Source organism: Pecten maximus, chromosome 1 (assembly GCF_902652985.1).
Source record: "Pecten maximus chromosome 1, xPecMax1.1, whole genome shotgun sequence".
Classification (NCBI taxonomy): domain Eukaryota; kingdom Metazoa; phylum Mollusca; class Bivalvia; order Pectinida; family Pectinidae; genus Pecten; species Pecten maximus.
This window is the reverse complement of record NC_047015.1, coordinates 51,775,156-51,800,122: the sequence shown is the minus strand read 5'-3', so window position 1 is coordinate 51,800,122 and position 24,967 is coordinate 51,775,156. Positions and strand designations below refer to the sequence as shown.

General features: G+C 33.3%; 2 protein-coding genes across 2 annotated transcripts; one reads left to right on the top strand and one right to left on the bottom strand.

The window, feature by feature from the left end:
• Nucleotides 1-1,530: 1,530 nt before the first annotated feature.
• LOC117337544 (solute carrier family 15 member 4-like) lies at nt 1,531-20,357 on the bottom strand. The gene is made up of 12 exons (XM_033898573.1): nt 20,288-20,357; nt 17,994-18,094; nt 15,719-16,046; nt 9,417-9,515; nt 9,072-9,157; nt 8,246-8,385; nt 7,236-7,405; nt 6,723-6,901; nt 5,358-5,544; nt 4,417-4,617; nt 3,595-3,729; nt 1,531-3,092 (listed from the first exon to the last, which is right to left on the bottom strand). The coding sequence occupies exons 3-12, from the start codon at nt 16,020-16,022 to the stop codon at nt 2,839-2,841; spliced, it is 1,755 nt and encodes a 584-aa protein (XP_033754464.1). The 5' UTR covers nt 16,023-16,046; nt 17,994-18,094; nt 20,288-20,357; the 3' UTR covers nt 1,531-2,838.
• A 748-nt stretch (nt 20,358-21,105) lies between these two features.
• LOC117337527 lies at nt 21,106-24,717 on the top strand. The gene is made up of 4 exons (XM_033898551.1): nt 21,106-21,132; nt 21,943-22,083; nt 22,497-22,535; nt 23,021-24,717. Exons 1-4 carry the CDS (start codon nt 21,120-21,122, stop codon nt 23,635-23,637), a joined length of 810 nt encoding a protein of 269 aa, XP_033754442.1. The 5' UTR covers nt 21,106-21,119; the 3' UTR covers nt 23,638-24,717.
• The last annotated feature ends 250 nt before the right edge of the window (nt 24,718-24,967 follow it).

The window sequence follows — 24,967 nt, the reverse complement described above, 5'->3', positions numbered from 1 at the left end:
CTATACTATTTGCATATCACTGTGCATCACTTAGTACAATAGCAGAGACATTATAGGGAACAACCAACCAATTGAAAAAATAGATTTTTGAAACAGCCCCTGTGTATAGAAAGTTGAGCCAAGGATAAAATGTCTGGCAGCCACTGATTGGCCAGTATGCTATGAAGTAAGAAAATAGATATGTAGCCTGATAGGTAACTATCCATAAGAAATGTTGATATAAATTTCGTAAGTCCGATTGAATTTTTTCCAAAATTTCATGCAATAATAATTAGCAGATAAACATTTCAGATTTTTGAGAATTCTTACTGCGAAATTCACCAATTTTCAAAATGGCTACCCTAGAGAAAATTTGAGCTGAAGGACCAAACTGGTTTTCGTTGATTAGGTGTTATATGAGACCCTAAACTTTTGTTACAAACCATAATTGTCATATTGAATTCAAGAATTTGAATGAAATACTCCAAAACGTTAACACTAAAGTCTATGGGAAAACAATTGGTTGGTTGGTCCCTAGAGGATCTCAGTCCTTAAGTAGCACAAGTCCAAGACCGATTATAGACTAATATATAGATGAACGGTCTTGGTCTTATAAACGTGATTAGCACCTATGGGGTAAGATCCTTAAGCTTCTGTAAACACAGCAAAACTTGTGTTTGTCAACTCGTGAATCTGCCCCTTATAAGATCCCTCTTTCTAAAACCAAGGGAATTAATATAAAGTTCTCTTCTCTAACAAGACGGGGACATACATTTGAAGTGGGCGAAAACATCTCATTATAATCAACACAGACATTAAATCAAGCCTATTACTTACATATTATTTTCTAGTAGGAAATTAAATGTTGATTGGTTGTAGAATGATTAAGTTATACAACAAAACATATTGACAAAAATATCACATATGATAAAATATTATCTTAACAGCAGATCACAGTCTAGATCAGAGTTCGTAGTTCATAGAACGTTTATCGACGTCCATCTAAGCTTCTCAGCTTCTTCTGACTAATTTTTATATTGTTACTAAAACAATAACTAGAAATATTCATGTATAATTTAATTTTGTATGAAACACGCATTTTCATTGGCTGAAATAATTTTGTTATACCTCCATAACAAAATTTTTGACGTTGCGAAATGTAACGTCATTTTAGATTGGCTGATGACGTTACGTAATAATTTATCACAGAAAAGAGTTCGCCAAAGAAAGTGAAATATCTTGGTGTGTATAAGACGAAATTAAATTATAAGAATTAACATTAATTATTTTTTTCTGTTATACAGTCATAACATAAAAAACTGGAGTGTACTCTCTTCATAAACCGCTTCGCGGTTTATTTAGAGTACACTCCAGTTTTTTCTGTTATGACTGTATAACAGGAAAAATAATTGATGCTAATCCTTAAATAATAATTATATACAATTTTATAAATTATAAATAAAAAAACATTAATTTGAAGAAAAAAAGAAATTAATACTGTAAAATACTTATTCTCATTCAATCACTGTTTAGCAATTCATGGTACATCAGATCTGTTTGTGTAATACTGATTTATCACATCACCTCAAGCAAAAGGTACCGGTAGTATCTGTTGTACATAAATCAGCGACAGCATGAAAGTGTTAAGATAATAAAGCTGCTCAAATGTTATGACGTATATAGAATTAAACAAATAGAAAAATACTGATTTTGAAGTAAGCGACAGATGCCCGATATATATTTATATTTCATATAACAATTTTGATTTCCTTCTCATATACTGATCATGTTTCTGGCAGGGTAACTCCCAACTCCTTTTCATCCAGTGATAAAATGATGTCAAATGTTTAAAGTTTGAACGTTGTTTTCATAGAATGTTTATCTACTTAAATGTCTTAAAGCATTGACGTTGATTACATAGACTATTCATCAACTCAAAGCCTTCAAAGAATACTCGTTGTATACAAAGAATAATGGACGTTGTATGCAAAGACAATTCATCTCGAATGACTTAGATACTAGATTAAACACAATGATTAAGATACTTAGTATATAAGACAATAGCTATGAACAATGTTGATACATATTGATTGTACTTGTCGGACAGTCACAGTTAATGTTTTACATGTCTATATCTTCGTCTTGTCGAATTCCATTTGGCACTTGTTCAATTTACTAACGGAATTTCAAGCATAACATTATTCTTCTTAAATTTGAAATATCATGATCTATACATTTCTTGGCGCACTCACATTTTCGCGCATATATAAACTTTAACAGATAAGCAGAATGATGTCAGTGCGAGAAGCGTCAAAATAATATCACCGCTAAAATATGCATGTTTGCAGTATTAATTATTCTGTATAAAGTGTACTTGTCAAGTCAGCATCAAATCGGTTTTTGTGTATTCCTCATTATAATTGCGATTTTCAAATATTTAAATTAATTTTGTATTACTTTGGAAGAAATTAAGCATATTTATCAACATCATTACATATCAGTTGAGCCAGAGAAACCTGGAATTCATTTCATTTTAACTACAAATGACTAGTGTATGTTTCATCAGTTGAATTCCATAACCTTTTGCCACTAGCAAACATTTGGCAGGTTAACCAGTAACGAACACAGCTTGATACAGATATCTCCTGGATATTAATGATGGACATCGCATTTCCTTAGCAAAACCTTTCGTTGAAAAATATCTTCGGCATTTTCTCCTGAAACTAAATTTTCGCTCATGCAATAAATTCAGTACCGCATTGTTATTTGAAACAGGGGCATCTTCGATCTTGCATTTCCAAAATAACTTTATTTTTAGCTCATAATGTAAGTTGTTTTCCCACGAGAACCATATATGTACTACATTTTTGTATCTGTTGCGAGAGGGTTGTCATGGTAACCGGGTTCGTCGTGTGTTTTCACTTCCATAATTGGGTCAGCAAGGTATAGTTGTGGTTCTTCAATATCCTTCTTTTTACCCTCTACTGATGCACGTGATTTGTACAATTTGGCAATGATGATAAAAACAAAGAAATTCACAACCATCAATCCTCCAATAAGAAAGAATAGATATTCAGCTTTCCCTTCATTTATTTCATCCGGAAACCAAGGGTCTGAAAATTAAAAAAAAAAAAGTTTAAAACAAGCTAGTTTTATTTGAGACTCGACAAAATAGGCCTATGTCTAATACTGAAAGTAAACATTGTAGATTTATTGAAATCTTAAACAAAAATTAAGAGAATATGATCACTTGTTAAACATGTCTATTCAGGTTTTATCATTCTCATTTGGAAATATTCCATTTCCTTTTGCGATTTGAAATCAGACGTGTTTGGTGCTTGTTGTTTTGTCGTTTTTGAGTTAGAATTATGGTTTCATTGTTATGTATGTACAAGTTTTCCCTGATGCATGTTTAACAATATATCATTAATATTTACATGTCTCCCTTCTTCAGCTTAGTAAACTCTGACTGCGTTAAAATCAGCGTAAAGCAGTGAAAAAAACGCTCAGCGTATTAATAAGCGGTATATAGAATATGTCTGTATCCCATTGCGTTCATGCCATCGTTAACGCAATAAAACACCGTTCGATCCCTATTTATACACAATAACATACCATCAACAGAAGCAGCCTTGACGATCACAAGAATCAAAGTAGAGACGTAGTTTCCAATACCTGACGTCATTAGGAACAAACCCATCACCAAACCTTGCATGAAATCTGGAGCTTCCGAGTACGCAAACTCAAGGCCTGTTAAAAAGACAAGAGGCTATACATACCAGCTGTTACAAAATTTATATTAATATAACGATAAGATTTAATCATATGACAAAGTTTCCTTGAATTTCATATTCAGAGAAAAACGCCAATTAGACCTGGCCTCCGATTCATCAATATTCTTTAGGGAAATCCTTCACTTAGATTTTTAGCAGGAAAGCAATACAGAATTTCAGGAAAAAATCTTAGTTAGGGACATTCCTTAAATTCTGTAAAGGTTTCCTTAAGTTTAGGCATATTTATGAAACAATTCCCACTTTCACTTTACGTTTGGGTCTTGGTTTACAAGAAATTCACAGAGAGCAATCATCCCACCGATGACATTGCCATATATTTTACAGTTACATCGTCCGACAAGAAACGTATTTGTAGATACTGTATTACATCACGTCTATAAACTGTCCTTGTGTAATCATTAGCTCTACCCTATTTATGTCTATTCAACATTTGAATTATTTTCTGATTAATAGTGAAATATGCGTCACCACGTATAGCTAAAGTACAGTAGGCCAGTCAGTCCCGTGGAATAAAAACGTAGGAAACATATACGATGAGAGATGCATTTTGCCTGTGAGTGATCCTCGCTGTTCTAGAAATTTAATTATACTTTTACTAACAGACAAATAGCCTTCAAAAGATTTCAATTTCAGTTTAACTTACCGGATATACTGGCAAAAACCTCACTTGCCCCCACAAGGGCGAACTCAGGTACTTGTAGGAATACTGATAAAGTTGAGGCATTAAATTTGTCATCGGCCAATTCTTGAATCATCCCCCCTGATTCTGACAACTCTTGTTTACGATAGATTTCCAATACTCCAGCTACTACGACAGACAGAGCTGCCAATATCATTCCGAGTCCTGGAAATAGAAAAGGGTTTTTAAAATTGCGAATTTAGGTCACCTTACAAACTTCATGTGATAACAATTTCTTTCGCCTTGTGCAGGTCGTACACTTTGATATGAAAAATATATGTTTTAACTCCTGTCTATTAAAGATTTGGTACTCTAAATGGGAGAAGAGATTGAGAGGCATCTTTAGACCTCATCATCTGGGCTGTGGGTGTGAATGTGTTTAAGACTGGCGCCTTTGTGAAGGAAGGGGTAATATACAGGATAAGAGTGCAGGTCACTTGGCTTTTGCTAGTCTGATGAACATTTTTCAATTAGACAAATGATATCCCAATTGTATTATATAGCTATTTCGATATCATATAACATAATCTAAGATCGTTTTTATTCGGTATTCAACAGTTGATTTTTAATTGTTTTACGTTTCATTATATAGAACATCTACGATCGAATGTCAAATAAAATATAGCATATACACAATATAGGTGGGGAAGCTGGTATATAACTATTAAGAAAGAGAAAGATCACTACTGGAAATCAAGGTAGGATATTTTATCGTACATCATAATATTGTAATGTTGCAAGGTCATTCATTTGAACAACATTACATTAATTGCATCCCAGCAAATACAAGATAAATGGTAACGACAAATGACACGTCATTGTCATCATAAAAAAAAACTAGAACGTAGGGGATAATCATCTTACCAAATAATCACGAGTTAGTATTATGTTCACTATTAACCAACCTATTCTTTGTAGATGCGATGGACTACGTCCATATTTAGCCAGGAGAGGGTAGACACCTCGGTCGATGATAGGGATGAGGACGAGAATGATGACAGTGTTGAAAATATTAAGTACAGCTGCTGGCATCTTAACATCCCCAACCATCACATTCATCCTCTCACTCTGCAGGAAAAACGTTGACTGCATCTGAAAACAGAAAGAAATGGTGGATATCTAACAGTGTCTTCAGTAATACCAAACATATTTCACGAGTGCTGATGATATTTTGTTATTTTCCACGAATGCGCAGCAGGAGTGATATTTCACGAGTGGAAAATATCAAAATTTGAGCTGCACGAGTGAAATATAGTGGTATTAATGATACTGTTTTATTACTTAATACAGATACTGTTAGATATTCTGTTTATTACATTCTTATTGCAAAATATACTGGGTCAGCTTTTAAGTTTCCCCATTTTCATTTGTAAGCAGTGTTTTGACTGGTCAAATCAGAAAATGTGATACTTTTAATTAGTGAAAAAAAAAATCAGAAAAAGTGATATTTTTCACTCACTAGTGAAAAATATAACTTTTTATAGAACGAATAACTTTCGATATTTCACTGGTAAAAATGAAATAAATACTCCACATATTTCCATTTGTTATATCATAATCATACAAAAGCGATCTGTGGTACTAACTATGTGATACACATTTGAGTAGCAGTATATTACTGACGAGTCGTAGGACGATGGCACAGATGTACATTGCATTTTATGATGCATTTACTTTCACATATGTTACATATACTATTAATAACATCATTGAGCTGACTCAGTTTAAAATTTATTATCCTATAATTCCATATTTACCTATAATCCCCGTTATGTATTTGCTTCCATGTACATGTACTTCATTGTCACCACGTGTATTGTGATTAGAGTAAATGTGTTTACCTGTATTTACATTTAATCACCGGTGACTATACTGTCAGTGCATTATGATGAGTAAGATATGCTTACCTGTATTATAGTACATGCATTACCTGTATAAATATACCTGTATCATAATACATGCATTACCTGTATAAATATACCTGTATCATAATACATGCATTACCTGTATAAATATACCTGTATCATAGTACATGCATTACCTGTATAAATATACCTGTATCATAATACATGCATTACCTGTATAAATATACCTGTATCATAATACATGCATTACCTGTATAAATGTACATTTATTTACCTGTGCATATACTGCCAGTACATTATAATGAATAAGATATGTTTACCTGTATCACTGTTCATGTTTTACCTGTATAAATATACCTGTATGATTATACATGTATTACCTGTATAAGTTTTTTATTTATTTACCTGTGAATATACTGCCCAGTACATTATGATTAGTAAAAATACAGGGAGCACTCGGAGGACCGAGATCACACCGTCCACCATCTCGTCACTGTAGGGACCTCCGTTCTGTTTTCTGGATTTCTTGAATCCATGACATTTTGTAGCAGTACATACTCCGAAGGCTTTACTCAAGATGCTTCCTTTAATATAATATCAAACATTTTGAAATAATTTAGGTACTATATTTCTATCCTCAGCTACCGATTTTTGGTAAGATTGGTTCAAAAATCGGTATTCTCCGTTTCTTTTGCTGAATTCTCAAAATAACTATATATCTTTCAACTCATATTTATTTTATATATCCTAAAACATTTCATATATTTCTTAAATCGCCTTTTAGAAGACTAATAATAAGGACGGATACTAATATTGTAGTTTTCAGACCTGACAACTTAATGTAAAGTGTCTATTAGAACAAAAGGTTTAAATAGGGATGATTTTTGAAGCACCTAACTTGTAACATAATATTCCTACCTCCCACTGCATTGTTGATGTACAGATTCCGGGCAGCTACGAAGATGATCAGAGCAACGAACATGCTGGCCAGAGGGATAAGGAATCCGATGGTGAAACTGATGTTCTGTTGGATGTAGGCCACACCAGAGTAGGCCACTAGGGATCCCGCATTTATGAACCAGTAAAACCTATGAAGACAATTAAATCAAACAATATAGTTCCGGTTAAAACGCTCTCGTCTGTTTTTTCAAGAGTCAAATATTCATGTAAAGCTTTATTTTGTTCGTATTTTGTCCTAGTTCCATTGATTTTGAGTTAGAATTACAGTTTCATTTGCATGTCGGTATTCTTTAATGTTTCCTTTATGTTTTTTTCTCTCATACAATTCCACTAATCAATCTTGTGAGGATTTTACAGTGCGTATGCTGTAAAGTGAAAGTGATATGGAGGTTCATGAATGAAGAAATATGCTGCTGGAGTTTTGGTTTCTTTACACAATGTATTTGAATATACCCAAGCACATGTGCAATCATATTTCTATAACAATTGTATATATAGAGGTTGCACAACGAGTGAGTGTTGGATATGGAAGTTATTTTTTTTAAATTACAAAAGACACGAGCTTTAGCGAGTGTCTTTTGTAACTTTAAAAAAATAGCTTTAAAGTGTGAATTAAATTCCATATCCAAAATTCACGAGTCGTGTGACCTGTTTCTACCACAATAATATCGGCTTATTTCGCGTATGCAAATAAGATGTACAGGTGACGGCCGGGACCCGGTGATATATCGTCATTCGATTATTAATGACGTCAATAACAATTGCAGCTCGGGTCAAAGTTCGAATTCCTGACCAATCAAAAGACCGGAAGGTCATATTCCACTAGTGACATATAACATATATGTATATCCAACAGTCGGCACATTTATACAATGGCTTGAGAATAGAATAACACAGCGTATTGTGGTAGAAATAGAGGTTGTAGAAATTACAAAATTTAATAATACGTATAATTTATTCTCACTGACCAGTTGAAGAAAGATTGTACAGCCTCTGGACCCAGGTCGGTAACCTGCTGTGCTCCATAAGGGCCAACGTTGGCCTTGATTCCACCTGTTCCTATGGCAACGAAGGTCAGCCCCATGAAAAAGTAAGCCTTTCTTGTTTCCTGTTAAGATAATCAACTTCGATTCATAAAAGTTCCAAATCTCTATTAAAGAAAATTAACATCTGATGTACGATAATTAAAACTTTTGTTTGAAGTTTGAGCTAATATGTCTATTTTTCTGATTTTAAATAAAAAGGGACAAGATTCTACTATGCTAATTTTCTTTCAAAACCAAAATATATGAGCATATAATCTATGAATATGTAATTATCATAAATGATAAAATTTAGCTTTGGTGACTTTATTTTCCTTATCAAATATACAAACACAAGGCAGTTGGTGCTACTAACTTGATGAACTCTTGTGAAACATATAAATTTGTGGATTATGATTAAAACGATCTATATAACAAAATTAATCAATCTTGATGAATTGTTATTTTAAGAAAGTTTTGTTATTTCTTTTCAAATCATCTGTTATATCATTAAAATATTCATTAACCTGATGTGATATAGGTACACATAATATGTATGTATTTCTAAGCATTTGCATACAAAAATAGAGTAGGAAATGAATTTATTTCATTTAGTGTAATACAGATATATTTTGATAAATTATACGAAATTATATGACCTAATTGTTTACAATCACATGGGCTTTCACGTCCCTTGATTCAGACAATTTTTATGTATCTATTAGACAATGTCTCTACAATTACCAGTATATACAGTTAGAAACAAACTTACAATACTGAGGTCATAGTCAGCTCCATCATCATCTTTCCCAAACCAGCCGGTGTAATCTATAGCTGATGCCGGCAGCAGAAATAACCCTGCGTTTATAAGAGGTAAAATCTATTAAATATTAAGGAAACTTGAGACATTGTATTATCGTAAATATGACGAAAGATTAGTACGGGGTTTATTGCGTTGGTTGGTTGGTTGTTTGCTTGTCGCATATATTGATTGCAAATACATTTTGTCTCTTAATATTCCAACATGTATGAATATATATAATGAATTTGTAAGCCATTTAAAAGTGTCCCATAGCGAATTATTTCAACTTGTAATTTCGTAAACAGTAAGTCTTACCGAGGAGATATATCAGTCCAGACCCCAGAATCGTGTTGTATTTCCCTGCATAGGAATCCGATATGTATCCCCCGACCACAGGGATGAGATAAACGGTACCTATAAATGAAAGCATAAAGTTTAATTTTGGTTAAGATTGTCCTTTTCGACAAAATGGTCCCATTTGGAAATATTATATCCCTTTGTGTGATATATAGTTAGGTGTGTTCGATCATACTTCGATGATCGTTGTCACCACAATGGTTCTCATTTTGAGGATGATATCACCCGGATGTGACCTATATTTGTATTGTTGTTTCGGCTATGAAGAAGACGCTCACTCTATTTGAACATGTGGTCTAATTTCCATGGTCCCTTTTCAAGGTTCTCCTTACAAATCTACAGCTTAGATTTTTAGTTAGAATAACAAGTTCCTTTGTATTTCGTTTTTTCTCCTTTGTTTGCCGTTTTTTTTTTCTAGTAATTGTTGAAAAATAAATTAGTTTCACGAAGTCACTTAGCCACAATCTCAAAAGATTATTCAAAATGCACGTTTATTTGAGGATAGTCAAGACTCGAAAAGTACATTTTAGACAGAGAAACTGGTTTTTAAAATTATGTTTTGGTATATCTATGGAAATAATTTAAACATTTGCATTATTTATGTAATACATCGACTAAAGAAGGGGAAATAGAAAGTAAGTTTGAAAAGAGGAAGAAAAAAAAAGATATAGTCCCTTAGCCAGATCTCAGCTGTCTGGATAATACAGTATATCTTTTTTTATACTAAAACTATTATGTATTTAATTATTTATTCATTTTAAATTACGTCTTTCAACCATTTATAATACTCCGACAACAAGTAATAAATACAATATCTCCTGTGTTTTCTTTAACCGAAGATAATAAGTAAATCACATAGACTAAAAACAATAATTTTTATCAGGATAACGTATTCACCGTGAATAGGTTAACAATATAGCTATATAGCCCTGGTCCTCTATATAGGTCATCAATACAGGTCTTATCATACCCATAACTCGACAATACGTAGGCTGTATGTTTGTTGTGGTATTATAATATTTTTCAGATTGAGTATGAACCATATTGGTTTTGGATCTAGGCAAGAAAACTCAGCCAATTAAAGTACAAACTGTGAGTACCAGCCTATAAGACCAACATGATAATACACCCGCTACATGCCTGTCAGATGAAGTGAATTCCTTAATCGGGTTGGAAAAAATATCGGTCACCTATTTGACCAAAGGGAACTTTCTGCGGGTAGTAGAGTTTCCTTGTTTGCATTAAGACCCCTAACATCTGGACCAGTAAGCTAACTTACACACAATGGTGTTTCATCTAAATCTAATAGAAAACAAAACAGTCAAAATAACAATGATAGGTCAAAGATGCATTTAACAATTATATAGAGTTAGAGCAGTGAATACCAACATACTAACCACATATTGATTCTGACTCAAACGCTCTTAAATATAGCAATATATTAGTAATACTATTATATACATATACATAGATGTCAATGAGAATGTACAAGGGTAATAAAGGCCAGCTGTTCTGGAGTAGTAGTGTTTCCTTAACGACAAGCTGGATCGGGGATAGTGTTTAGAAGATTACCAGTCACCAGATTATATTCATATTGGTAGTACAAAGATGATAGCAATTAAAGTTAACGCTTCATTTTCCAATGAACCATTACACAATGGAGTCATATCTATCAATATCAGTCACAGCACAATACGTGCGTAAAAATATAAAACTAAAACAACCAATTACGATTTGGAAGGTATATGCAAACCCCACAGCTGATATACTTCGTTATAATGTATATTTGTTTTATAGAAATATTTTTTTAATGTTGAGTGGAAATACACACATACATATACATGTATTCCGTATATGATGCAAATATCCCTAACAGTCATCTATGATCCTCAATATTGACGAGATAATAAAGAGAAGAGGCCCATAGAACCTGTACAAGTTTCACAGGGATAAGTATATACACACGTAAATCAGCATCCATTGCATACAAATTAAAAGTGAGCAGCATCGTATACTGTATGACATGAAATGTTCGTGTATACATCCTTCGTGGTTTGAATTATTTCGTAGGTACAAGCTTTCGTGCTTAGCCCATGTATAACATACTATAATATAACAATAATTAGTGCGACAATATTAGTTGCAACCACGAAAAACAAGAACAAAAAACTTTATATACAACGAGCGTTTCCTGTTCTACAGTACTGTAGCTGTTTCGGCCTTCTAATATACTCGTTGCTCATAATAAGGGCGTAAAAGGACTGAGAAAACTCAAAATAAGCCACAAGAGATGTCACAATGTGGAATTGAAGGTTCAATAGCCTGAAAAGAAAATAAGATTCAATATTGGATTCCAAAAGAATACTTTATCAGGTTAGATACATACCAGAAAAGACTGTGGTTACCTCAGCAGCAATAGTACTAGATAGATTTAACCTGCTGGTACAGAAAAGTACCATGTTACTTAACACACTATAATACGTCATTCTCTCACACAACTCCATCGCCAGAATAAAAACTGTTGTCTTTGTAAGTCCGAATAACTGAAAACCATTTACTTTCAGCGTGGTTTCTCGGACTTCTGAGCATTTTGATAAAATTGGAACAATTTCATTCTTACTGTCCTGGTGGCTCATTTTTATAATTTCATATTCCAACACTTCCGTTACAATAATATTACCGTCCTTTTATCCATTATCAGAATTTCAAATGAAGCTGAATATTTTCTCCACTTGATGACTATAAACATTGCAGGCGTTAAAGTGCCTGAACACATGACAAGGTGAATGTAGGCCATAAGTTTGACGGTTGATTTATGTTGTGCTATAGTGATATACTCGTATAACGTGTGTAGATTCTGTCATAAAAAAACACCTGTTACGCATGAACAAAAGGGCTGATCGATATATTTTTAAGCGCCACTTGTTGAATATAAACACTCTGAATTTATATTTAATATACCTAACACCTGTCTCTTCTAAGTAAAAGATTCCTATTAAACCGTTAATTGAATTAAGGTTCTTTTCCCAGTAAATGGTTGTTATTGGAATATTTAGCAAGCTCTTAATTTCAGTGATATTCTATTACTAACATGTACCATAAATACATTTATATTCTAGCATGCTATAAAGTGAGGAAGGAATTTTATCTGTTGTAAAGTAATAAATTTACAACCTGTGAAAGAGAAATGCGGGTCCAGAAAAGATATATCATACAATGTATAGAAAAATATTTTTAAATAAAGCGATCACGTGCTGTCTGGATGACTCATCCCTGACAATTTAACAAAACTTAATATCTGTGTTTGTAGAAATTAAATACATTATTAGTCCTCAATTGAAATGGTGGAAAATATTGATTTCCGTGATGATGCATGCATAATGTTTATGTTTAATATTATACATACAGCAATTCAGACAAATGATGATGCATCACGAACCGGGATAATTGGACAAACAACGACGTTCGGGATTCCTCTAACGCAATTGATAAATTGTGTATAGACTTGCCCGGGTTCCGTCGGCTCTTGACATTTACTGTGAAACGCAAGTGTAAGCTGCACTAAATAGCCCAGTACCCCTGTTATCTGTAGATAAATAACATAACGTAGTCGGCCAGCCTTAGGTCCTCCTGTCACATAAACTTATACCGGGACGTTATAATACCTTATATCAAGTTTACTGCATACTGATACTTTTCATAGTGTTATCGATATATATATATATACTTACTGTTGGTTATTTCTGTAATTTTTGTTTTATAATGTCTATTAATTCAAATCTATTATCGGTTTATATTATAACTATTAATTTATTTATGTGCTTTTGATTAATCCTATTGTATCTATATATGTGTTATTGTATATATATGTACGTGTGTGTTATTGTATTTATATATGTGCTATTGATTTATATATATATATCATTTATCTTATTATGTAATATTATTTTATATATATATGTATTAAATATTTTGATACATGTATATTGTTGGGGTATTGTATATATTTTATATATATACTCGTTCGTATACTTTATCTTTTATTGTTCTATACGTTATTTCTTCTCGTTAGAATTTGTATTGTCGGTTTATACAAGTGTATATATGTGTAATTGGTTTACATATGTATTATGGATTAACATCTTATGAATTGATGGTCAATGTACTATTATAAATTACCAAACTGTATTAATTACTGTTAATTTACTATATTTGCGTATTTGTAGATTTGTTGACAAACATATTTTGATAAGATTTATTTTAGAGGGGTAAAAAAGTGTTAAAATTAAATTTTAAAAAAGCACTATCCCTAAATTTATGAAGATTTGGTTCCAGCAAACATAAAGGATAGCATTTGCGCTCAGATACCAAAACCCTCAGCAAAACAAAACAGGTCCGTGCTCAATACAACACAGGTATTCAGGACAGTATCTGGTCTATTTAACTACTTATAGATAAAGAAGATGTTTGTTGTGTTTATCTGAAAGCGTTGCATGCTAGATATTTGATAAAGAGTAGATGTAGTCTGAAAAGTAAATATGTACCACCAAATAATTAAGTCATATGAGCTCTGGCGTACCCCTTCATGTGCAAACTATAGCTATGGTAGTAAGTGTATATATAGGTTGGACATTCTTATAAATAATACATTACCGGCATTAGCATGCTTCTTGACTATTTTGTTAAATGTTTTAGTCGCATATATAAATATCAAAGACACTTGTACTCAAAAAGACTCGATTGGTACTCATTAAGACTTGACAAATATTCATTAAGGCTCTACTGATACTCATTAAGGACTAGACTAATATTCATTAAGACTCGACTAATATTCATTAAGACTCGACTTGTACTCATTAATGCTCGACTTGTACTCATTAATGCTCGACTAGTATTCGTTTATGCTCGACTGGTATTCACTAAGACTAGATTGGTATTCATTAAGGCTCGACTTGTACTCATTAATGCTCGACTGGTACTCATTAATGCTCGACTAGTATTCGTTTATGCTCGACTGGTATTCATTAAGACTAGACTGGTATTCATTAAGGCTCGACTTGTATTCATTAAGGCTCGACTGGTTCCCACTTGTCAATTGTGTAGGAATATATTTGTAAAGCAACAATTTTGTTACAGGTGCAGGCAATATTTGAATATTTGGTTTGAGGTGGATAATGTCTAATTATTTCGCTTGAGGTGGACACGTTTATCTAAATTGTTAGAGGTTGGCAATGTCTAGCAATTTAGATACAGGTGTGCAATATCTAGCTATCTAGTTACAAATAGACAATTTCTAGCTATTGAGTTACAGGTGGACCATTTCTAATTAGTTACAGCTTGTTATGTGTGTATTGTTTAGTTCATTATCTAAAAGATGACCAATTCATATCGCTATAGTTAGGTGTATACATAGCAAATTTAGTATGTTTTAGAAAATCGTGGAAACGAAGATATACTGATGTTTAACATTGTCGCGAACGAGATGATACTGTATGATAAATAACCCCGTATTTTAATGGTTCTGGGCGGCTATATTATACTGTTACAATGTAAATGAACTAATTATATCAGGTGTTTTCAATAAGTTGAGTTAACATTTTAGTAAATGTATACGGGATGGTAAATATCCCCCAAGTACTGAAATAAATTTTATCAATTCATGGTGTTACTTAATGATTTAAATAAATCAGTAATATAACTTTATCTGTTCTTGTATAAAATATATCTTAGATAATTCGCAAACGCATTAATAGTAACAGTATCACTGTCAGCTCATAGTCAATGTAAACACCAAAATATCGTACTGTGCAATATTTAGTTGCATTTTCAGTTTATTTATCATTTTATTTATTGTAAAAAATAGACTTAAGAACAGTTCATTTGAAAATGTCTGATAATTTTCAAATATATGTTATGTACTGGAAGTTTTTTTTGTAAATTTTATGAAAGTAATATGAAAACATTGCGCGGAATTTGGCACAGGGCTGTTTTTTTTCAATAAAAATAATCCATATGAATAGAACATACTTTCATCTCAAAGAAATCCTAGGAATATGAAATTAAGTTTGTTATCTCGAAGTCAGTGGAACCAAGCAGAATATATGAATATATAAATGAGATCCAGAGATTTCGAAGTAACCAAGAATCCAATAGATATTTTTTACCGCTGAAAATGAATGTTAACTTTGCGTTAACGAATGTCTTCGATTTATATGAGTTCCAGATAAAGGGGTATGGCTGTGTATATATTGGTATATTACCTGAGAAAACGAGACTTATGTTGGCAGCATCAGAACTGGGAATGTCGAGTTTGGAAGTACAGAATAAAACAAGGTTCGCCACCACACTGTAATAGGTCAAACGTTCACAAAGTTCTGTCATCAAAATACATATTACCACTAGACCAGTCTTTCCACTGAAAGCTGACTTTTTTTCTTCTTTCTCCATCTTGGGCATGTCAATTTCGTCTATATTTCTTCGTAATACTACAGTGTCTGACTGGCTATGACCATCACCACCTCCGCTGATGAGAGGTTCTCTCTCGTCTGGGTTAAACTGGGCCATGCTGACGGCTTTTATACGGGTACCCTGATAAGAAAATGTAATCTATGAGTTTAATGTAAAGACAGAATAGCGTATCTCCTTAACAGCACAAACAGCTAGGGTTCTCTACCAAATAGACGTAGCGCAGTCCATACAGCATTCAAAGAGCGAATCATATAAGGAACGCATTTAAAAGATACAATAGTGCAAGATATAAGAGATGTTTACTATAAACAAATAATGTCATGTAGTTGGCGATTCCACGTATTTATATTTAGTACACAGTTCCATCTACTTCGCAATCAACACTCAATGAAATACAAACAACAATATCTCTCTGCATTGGTGGTTTTATATTGATAAGCTTCAACAGGAAGTGGAAATGCGATGGGATTCGAACCCCAGACTCCCGAACTGTGAACAGATGATCTAACAAACCTTCTCACTGATACCTCTGTGGTGCTATATTACTCCCCTTTCCGCCATATAAGATACTGTCCTGTATTGTATTAAAACAATGCTTTATTATTCAGCATCATCTTGCTAAGCACTCATTGTATGAAACAACAGCTGGTTACAGACAAATGGCCAACAACCATTTGAAATTATTCCCGTAAAGTAAGATATTACAATAACTACATAGATAATTTGCAATAGACATACATGTACCGTGTCGTCAACACACATATTTTTTTATCCTCCGCTTTCAACGAAACGGGTGATATTAATTTGAGTTTGTCTGTCCGTCTGTCACACTTCGTTTCCATGCAATAACAGCAACAAATATCATTTGATTGTCTTGAAACTTGGTAACAACATATTAAATGCCTAAATGACTCGGCCAAGATCGATCGCCACTTTTCTCGGACATAATTTGGCTGAGTTATGGCCCCTTGATTTACAAAAATGTAATTTGTGCATGTTTTCGTCCAATATACATTCTAGGAATTAGCTTCTTGTTTTTTATTTTTGTTTTTTGTTTTTGTTTTTATTATTACGATTTCATTCCAACAACAATGTCTTTCCACAATGCTGATAGATCTTTACCTCTCATGCATTGTATCTTAAGTAATATAACTATGAGGTGTGAAATGGAATTTTATTTTGACGTTGATGAACATTACACCTTAAGTTCATTTTCCGCAGTGCCTTATTGTAAATTCAGCTAAAAAAATGTAAAAAAAAACAAAAAAAAAAAAAACAGAAAAAGAAAAAGAAATTCACCCTGACTTTTTTACGTATGGTTAGTTTATAACATCAACCTAAGAAATAACCTTAACCTTCAATTAATTATCCCAAAACAACGCATGGACGAGTACATGTATATTAAACCATATAGAGATCATGTTCTATTTACTTCGTATATAGATCATCGTTTTCAAGTTATTTTTGGGATGGTTAATACATTTTTTAAATTTTTTTGTTTATTATTTCTTTAAGTATTTAGCAAGTTGCCGCATGCCCTCCAGGAAAGTAGCTTTGAGTTATGGTGGCGGGCCAAAAGGGTCAAATAGTGAATTTTTAAGACCGAATGAACATCTCTGAAAAACAAGTCTTATTTCGATAGTAATGATCCTCGATAAGTTGGAATGCGAATGCATACGCAGTGAAAATTCAAACAGACCAACCCTATGGGTCGGATGCTGTGGAGGGGAAGGAAGGGAATAGGGGTGTAGGGTACAGCATTAAGACATTTATAAACTGTCGCAGTCCAATTGGTACTGGACTTGGTAGCAACAATCCCCAGTAGGCTGGATTAGAATCTATACCCAACATATTGATCATTTAGCTGGGGAGATGGGAATTGGAGGGAGACCTTCCACATCATCGTTGACAAGTTATTTTTTGCATGAATAATGCAAGTCTTTTGTTATTTCCTTAATTACTCGATATCAAAACAGACCTACATATAACTGAACTGTTGAAAATCCAGTACTTCTATAGCATAAAAGGCGAAGTTATTTTGCTACTCCAGTATTTTCATATACAAACCTGATCAGATATATCTCACAACTAGATGATGACGTCGTGTTACAGCAGAAATCTTGGAAATGTATTCATGATCAGGCTGCAGTCTTCATCACCATAGTCATCTGTCGATAAGTACGTTAGCAATCTATGAATAGCACAACGTCACCTGTATAAACATCAAGGAATGCATATAATATTATAAATAGTCAATGGGTGTTTTGGGGTATATTATTTCGTAAAAAAATGTTAGTGTATGTGGCAAATTAAAAAGATGGGATTGGTAGAGTGTAAGGCGATAAAAACTCATACCCATACCATCACATTCGAACCATCCGCCCACGGATATCATGTCTGCTAAATTCTGCCTATCATGCCGATGTGCATATGGACAATTTGTGAATGTATGACTATGCACACACACGATCTTCATCAATATTTGAACCAAGGTTAGGAATCTTGGCGAAATAAGCATTTATTATTATTATTATTATTTTGTTAACATTTATGTTTGCAAATTATGATGTTTTGATAAGGTAAGGGGGGCGAGGGTTAATTGGGGAGGGTGGTATAACGCTGTAGGTCTATGATAAATCTTACCTCAGATTTAAGGAATATTGAAGGGGGGGGGGGGGGGGGGGGGTAATCTAAAACAAATATTCTCGTCAACGAATGTTACATTGTATGTAGTTCCCCACTCTCCAGTAAAATGACGAAGAAAGACAACCAACTTTATGAACTCGACACAGTATACTGAATAATGATTATAGAGAAAGAAAAGCAAAGAAGAATATCAGGAAGAAAGATAGATCTAGAGATCTAAGAGTAAGATGAATTTTGCTACATTAGGACAGGCTGACCATGGACGATTTTTTTGTTAAGCAAATAACTCCTTATTATGATATGCATACAAAATGAAAAAAATAAATGTACACTATAATTGGTAAATTCAGTATGAAGTAGTACATACAGGCTTCACATTTGTTAAAACAAAAATTAATAAATTGGTTCCGGATTTTAAATTTCTGGATTTTTTAGTTTTGCCTACAGCGAAAAATGGAAGCCCACCGAAAAGGTAAGATAGCAGAAAAACTTAATTTACAACATATGTCAAAACAAGACTAATTCTGTCTTTGGGATAGAGATATTTAATTTCAAATAGGTTTCAGAAAAAAAATATGTAGAGAATTGTGTCATTTTGGGTCAAATATCATAATATTTTGCAATTTTTGAGTATTTTTAAGCTGTTACCATGGTATTCACAGGTCTGAAAATCACAGAAAATAAAAGTTTACTTATCCTTCAGAGCTGTATTAAAATTGCAAATGTTGTACAGATTACAAATATATATACTTTATTAGAGGTAATATGTAGGGTTAACTGGCAATGTTTCATATCTAAAACATGTGCCATATTTTTCAGAATTGGGCATTTTTACTGTACACTGCTACCATACTACAAATTAGGGTTTATAAACGATGTACACAATATATATATATAAGTACACTCAATTAAAACTAATGCAAGGTACATTCTAGCTACACATCAAATACACGTCACGTATCCATTGTCCACAAAAACAAATTCCTTTAAATCCTTCATCGAGTTACTCCTGAATTAAAAGGTTTCTATTATAAATTGTAAATGATATTCGTAGTATATGAACCAATCACAATATCAATATCAACAAATTGTAGACTTTAATTATGATATAGGTAGGATAGGAAAAACACGATCTACGGCACCCAATCGCCTAGCCAGGAATACCCGCGCAGCTCGTTTCAATGCATATGGCGTAGTGATGGCTAGCACGATACCCTGAGATAACCACAGTGACAAGTCGTCAATTAGATGATATGTATACCTATACATATATATACCGTACATTAAATATATTATGATATAATAATCAGATGTCAGATAAAGCCCGAGGATCTACACATCTGAAATGTTAATTTATAAATTTAGTGTCAATTCAGCATAGATATCCGGATATCTTTCATAATAAAGTTCCAGTGTTCTGGAGCTGAACATAAATTACTAAAAATAATTTTAAGATGACTGTATACTGAACTTCCGTAGTTTGATAAGTTATTATCAAATTAACTAATAAGATAATGAACTGATATCAGTATCACTAGAACATTACATACGTCGACTGACAATAAACATTGCATATATATAAATAGTGTTAATCGCGTATGTACATATTACCTTAATCAGATTGGAAATTGATAAATCTAAGGCGAGTACACATGCACTGTATACCGGATTAATTAGGAAACTGTAGGTAGAATAATTAATGAAGTAAAGCTTACACCAAAAATCTGCATAAAGTAAACACCTGTCCCATCTCCACTGTAACACTACAATTCACATATATGACGGGAAGTAAACACATTAACTCGTGTCATGTGCGAAGTCAGGTGATTAAATAGGTCACAGGATATAGACAATCGATCCCATTAATCAACCTTTGATTTCTAGTCGAAAAAATCCTATGTTTTTTCTCTGATCCCAAATACCAGGCTTAAGACATTTCAACAGACAATATATCTATAAAATGAGGTGTTTATCTTGAGAATGTCTAATGTCTTGAGTTATATTCAGAGGAAATTCGGGGCTGTGTAGGTAACATACGTTCCTTTGTAAACGAATCCTAAACCGAAAGTAGGCATATATATACCGTGTATGTTATGTACACCGAGATTCGAGATTCATGTTAGCTCGGTATGACGGTATCAGACAACAGCCAGCGATTTAAAGATGTTTTTATTATGTATAAAAAAATTATCATTTATGCAAGTTTTTTTTTTTTTACGGTTTAATATAGTAATATTTTAAATCATATAAATAATAAACTATATGTTGTGCATGGAGAAATAGGGGAATTCCCGAGAGGCCCTCCGAGGTGTTATTAATGTATCGCGTATCGTTTTAAATCAATTTGAAATATAAATTCTTAATTTTACAGCTGAAATACCCAGTTCTATAGTACACTCTGTGAGCGTAGCATAAATCTGATATGAAATAATGAGTAAGTTTTGTTATTAAGTATATTTTGTTACAAAACCCCCAAACTCGTACTTGGGCTATCGCGGGGAATTTTATCCCCATCCCAAGTCTTGAAGAACTATACACCGACCTAGAATGGAAAACGCAGGTAAGTCAATATTAATAAGATTGTGTAATTAATATGAATATTTTCATCTGAATTTATAAATGGGACGAATAGAATATATTACTGTTTCCTAAGTTACATTTAAAATTAGTTTCAAAAATTGATATTCATCCATATGTAGCAATAACAAAAAATGTTTTCATTCAAGGATTAAAAAAATCAAACAGATGATCTATCGTCAGTTATAAATTATCCATTCAGGAAACTTTTCTCAATATTTTTACCGCCGATTTATCGAGACAACCATCAGAATATACAAAAGGATGAAATCGACTACAGTATAATGTACATGTGCATGCAATCTCCATTTTTTCTCCGGGAAATGCTGGGAGAGTGCGGGCACAATCAATTAAAACGTGGAGGGAGCTAGGGGGCTGGCACGCCTTATTAAACATTATATTAAAGTCATATTAGAGCAATAACAGCGTTTAGATATGAATTTACACAGGTAAATGGTCATCTAAGAATCAACCGCTTTCTATAGCCTAACATTGTACCTGCAATTAGTTCATCTCATGGTCACCCCATAGCTCAAATGCCAGGCAAAAAAAAAAAAAAAAAAAAAAAAGATGACTGGGTTCATATAAATTTTCATGATAAATTATATAAATTATCAAGTTGAGCAAAATGAATTAAAAGGTATACATTTTATTTTATATAAAATGGACGATGTCCAGTTTGTGAAAATATATCTTAGATCCTTTGCATTCTAATAACAAAATTTGACATACGAAATAATTACGAGGTGTTTCGTCCACAGGCTGTATAAAGGAATAACTTTATCATTTACAGGAAACGTTACATGCTACGGAGACGTATGCATGGAAGACTCATTCTGTGACCATCTTTCAAAGTTTTGTTTCCAATGCGTCCTGTGGCTTCAGACATGTTTTACGGACAGCCACATACCACGGTGCACTCGTGTGTGTAAAGGTATGTGTATTACATGTGCATTTAAACATTTAAAAAAAACCTAGAAAAGTAATGTCAGAAACATCTATTTCAATTGAAAATTGAGCGTGTAAACTATTTATTTTCCTGAAATGCATTAGTTGGTTTCGTCTTGATTTGTATCGAGCTATTCTTTTATATACATCTTTTAATTTTATTAATCTTTAAAAATGTGCGTCTTTTTATGGCCCTTGGTTACTTAAGCTTATGGCTTTGACATTTCAGTTAAAGTTTAAAATAAACGAAACCGAAAAATAGTTTAGAAAAAAAATCAAAATAAGAATTGTATGTGTTTTACAAGCTAGAACATTAATAACGTGCATGTATGATAAGATTTTTTAGTTCGAGTTGCTTCCCTTCTTTTGGTAAATGCATATTTCTCTTTCTCTTTACAGAACATATCAACCGGCATGTGACCACATCCTTTACAACAGGTAAGTTAATTTATCATAGCATGTCACAGTCAGTGGTGTTTTATAGACCCCCCCCCCCCCCCCTCCTCCGTCTCTATGTGTGAGTGTCTCTCTCTCCGTGTCTCTGTCTGTCTGTCTGTCTGTCTGTCTCTCTCTTTCTCTTTCTCTCTCTCTACTATTTTTTTCGGAAAAAAAAACTGTGAATGCTTCGGCTTACAAGCATACATTGTAGCTGATGTAAGAACCCGAATTAAGAACGAATGGCAAATATTTCACAAAATCCAACGAATTGTGTCGATACTGTGCTGATAATATATATTAAAAAATGTGTAACATGAAAAAAAGTTATATAATTTCATGAATTACAATATGTGTATTTTGCTATAACAGACAACTTTTAAATCGGGTTTTGTTTGAAATGAAGTGTTTCATAATTTCATCACAAAATGCATGAATTGTTGAAGATTGCTATTCCTTTTATATTGATTTTTTTTATATAATTTCAGTGGCACCCCTTATGGATCTGAAAAGCGACAACTCGGTACCATGGTTACAGATTCTGTCCGTGTTGGCTGTCTGTCTGATTTCTGCCATTTTGATTACCGTGTGTCTCTTCAGAAAATTTATTGAACGCGGAAATAACCAACCTACCACTGTTCTTGTTAACAAAATGTACCGCTTATCGAACATCATTTTGCGTCGCAAAAAGAACGTTGATCAAACCTATGTCAAGCAAATGGAGCCATTACGGTGTCGTCAAAACCCCGGTGTACTGGGCAGAAGACAAGGAGACATGCTTCCTGGTTCTTTGTGTTTCGAGTCCCTTTTAAACGAAACAGAGACGATGTCGTCACAAAACGTCACCCCTCCTGCTGGGGTACCGCTCAATCTAATGCAACAAACAACTTCCATGACGTCATCGGAAAACCCACCATTTCTGCCGACGTCATCTGAAAACACAACACATGGGCCTACAGCACGTATCCAATCACCAAATACCAACAGCACCACCAAAGACGTGCGGGATTTTTATCAGATTGAAAAACCCGTCAAAGAAGTGGGAGATAATGGTCGGTCTGTTAAAGTTGATGGTCACGTGCTGAAACCAAGGGAGACAGTTTGAGGAACAATGACAGAAAATTAGCGTGTTTCATTTTGCGGAACGTTCGGTTGTTCAAGTTCAAACCGGCCGTTCTGCTAAATGGAACACGTTCAATATCACTATTTTGCATGTACGAACAGTCTTTCACGTTTGCGTTTTGGTCAACGAGCGATACGATGAAAATATGTAATTGTAATGAGGTGAAGTGATGGAGATGAGGCAATTTGATGCGTCTCTAAGGGTGAGATATAGAGGTTACACAACGAGTGGTTGTTGGATATGGAATTTATTTCACACGAGTAAGTTATTTTTTAAAAGTTACAAAAGACACGAGCATTATAGCGAGAGTGGAATAGCACAGGGCATTGTGGTAGAAATAGGTATTAAGACTCGTCTGTCAAAACACTCAATATATAATCTACTGAGTGCATTGACAGACGAGATTAATGGCATTGAGAGGCGTTGAGAGCATGAGGTGATGGACATCGAGCATTGAGAGGCGTCACTAATGGTGATAGAGTTTTGGCATTTGGGCGATAACTCTTGGCATACACTCTGAACATATCTCTGTGGAGAAAAGTATATCACCACAGCTCACGAGCTTTTTACCAAAAATATATCCATAAATGTTTTTTTGATGTAAAATTTGACCAAAATATATTGATCACTCATATTCAATGTTTTCTTTACATCGCTCCGCCTGGGTTAGCGTTGAATGCTTGTTGTGGGACATCGAGAGAATGTTTTGAGTGTTCATTGTCCAAGTTTATTATCATTTCTTTCGAAAACCCTCTTTAAATACTACAACTTAATTTACCGTTTGGGACACTGTGATTGGAATTTAAATAATATAATCAGTCTTCAAACTCAAGATATGCACCCTTTTCTAGACACTGCGAACCACCTTAGAGAACATTAAAGCTTACTGGATTGTGATATTGTGTTTCAATACGGGCATTTGTTTGTACAGATTCCAATATATATATTTGATCTTTTCGTGTTGTGTCATTAACCGGCCTTAACTTTTTATACTCTTCGTATCATTGGCACCATTGGCAACTTCTACAGCTGCTGTATGTTGCAGTATAATTCATTTAACTTTACTGTTTACTGTTTAAAATTTTTTTTTCATTATTATTATTATTATTTTTTTTTTTTTGCTAATTTTTTGTGTATCTTTTGTTCAATCCTTAACCTTTAAGATAATTTGAAACATTAAGTTTGGTTAATGGAGTCCGCGTTTCTCACTTTTCTTTGGTATACGGTTCAAGATTCACGAAACATTACGTATTAACGTTCTTTAATATGTAAGCTTCTTTAGTCCAATGTCATAAACATATTGATATATCAA

Excerpts from the sequence above, each read along its gene's own strand:
- LOC117337544 (XM_033898573.1), bottom strand. The coding sequence starts at position 16,022 with ATGGCCCAGTTTAACCCAGACGAGAGAGAACCTCTCATCAGCGGAGGT. Across the intron at positions 5,545-6,722 it reads ACTGGGCAGTATATTCACAG|ATGCAGTCAACGTTTTTCCT; the intron begins GTAAATAAATAA and ends TTCTGTTTTCAG. Across the intron at positions 3,093-3,594 it reads CAAGGCTGCTTCTGTTGATG|ACCCTTGGTTTCCGGATGAA; the intron begins GTATGTTATTGT and ends TTTAATTTTCAG.
- LOC117337527 (XM_033898551.1), top strand. Across the intron at positions 22,084-22,496 it reads GTGCACTCGTGTGTGTAAAG|AACATATCAACCGGCATGTG; the intron begins GTATGTGTATTA and ends TTCTCTTTACAG. Across the intron at positions 22,536-23,020 it reads GACCACATCCTTTACAACAG|TGGCACCCCTTATGGATCTG; the intron begins GTAAGTTAATTT and ends ATATAATTTCAG.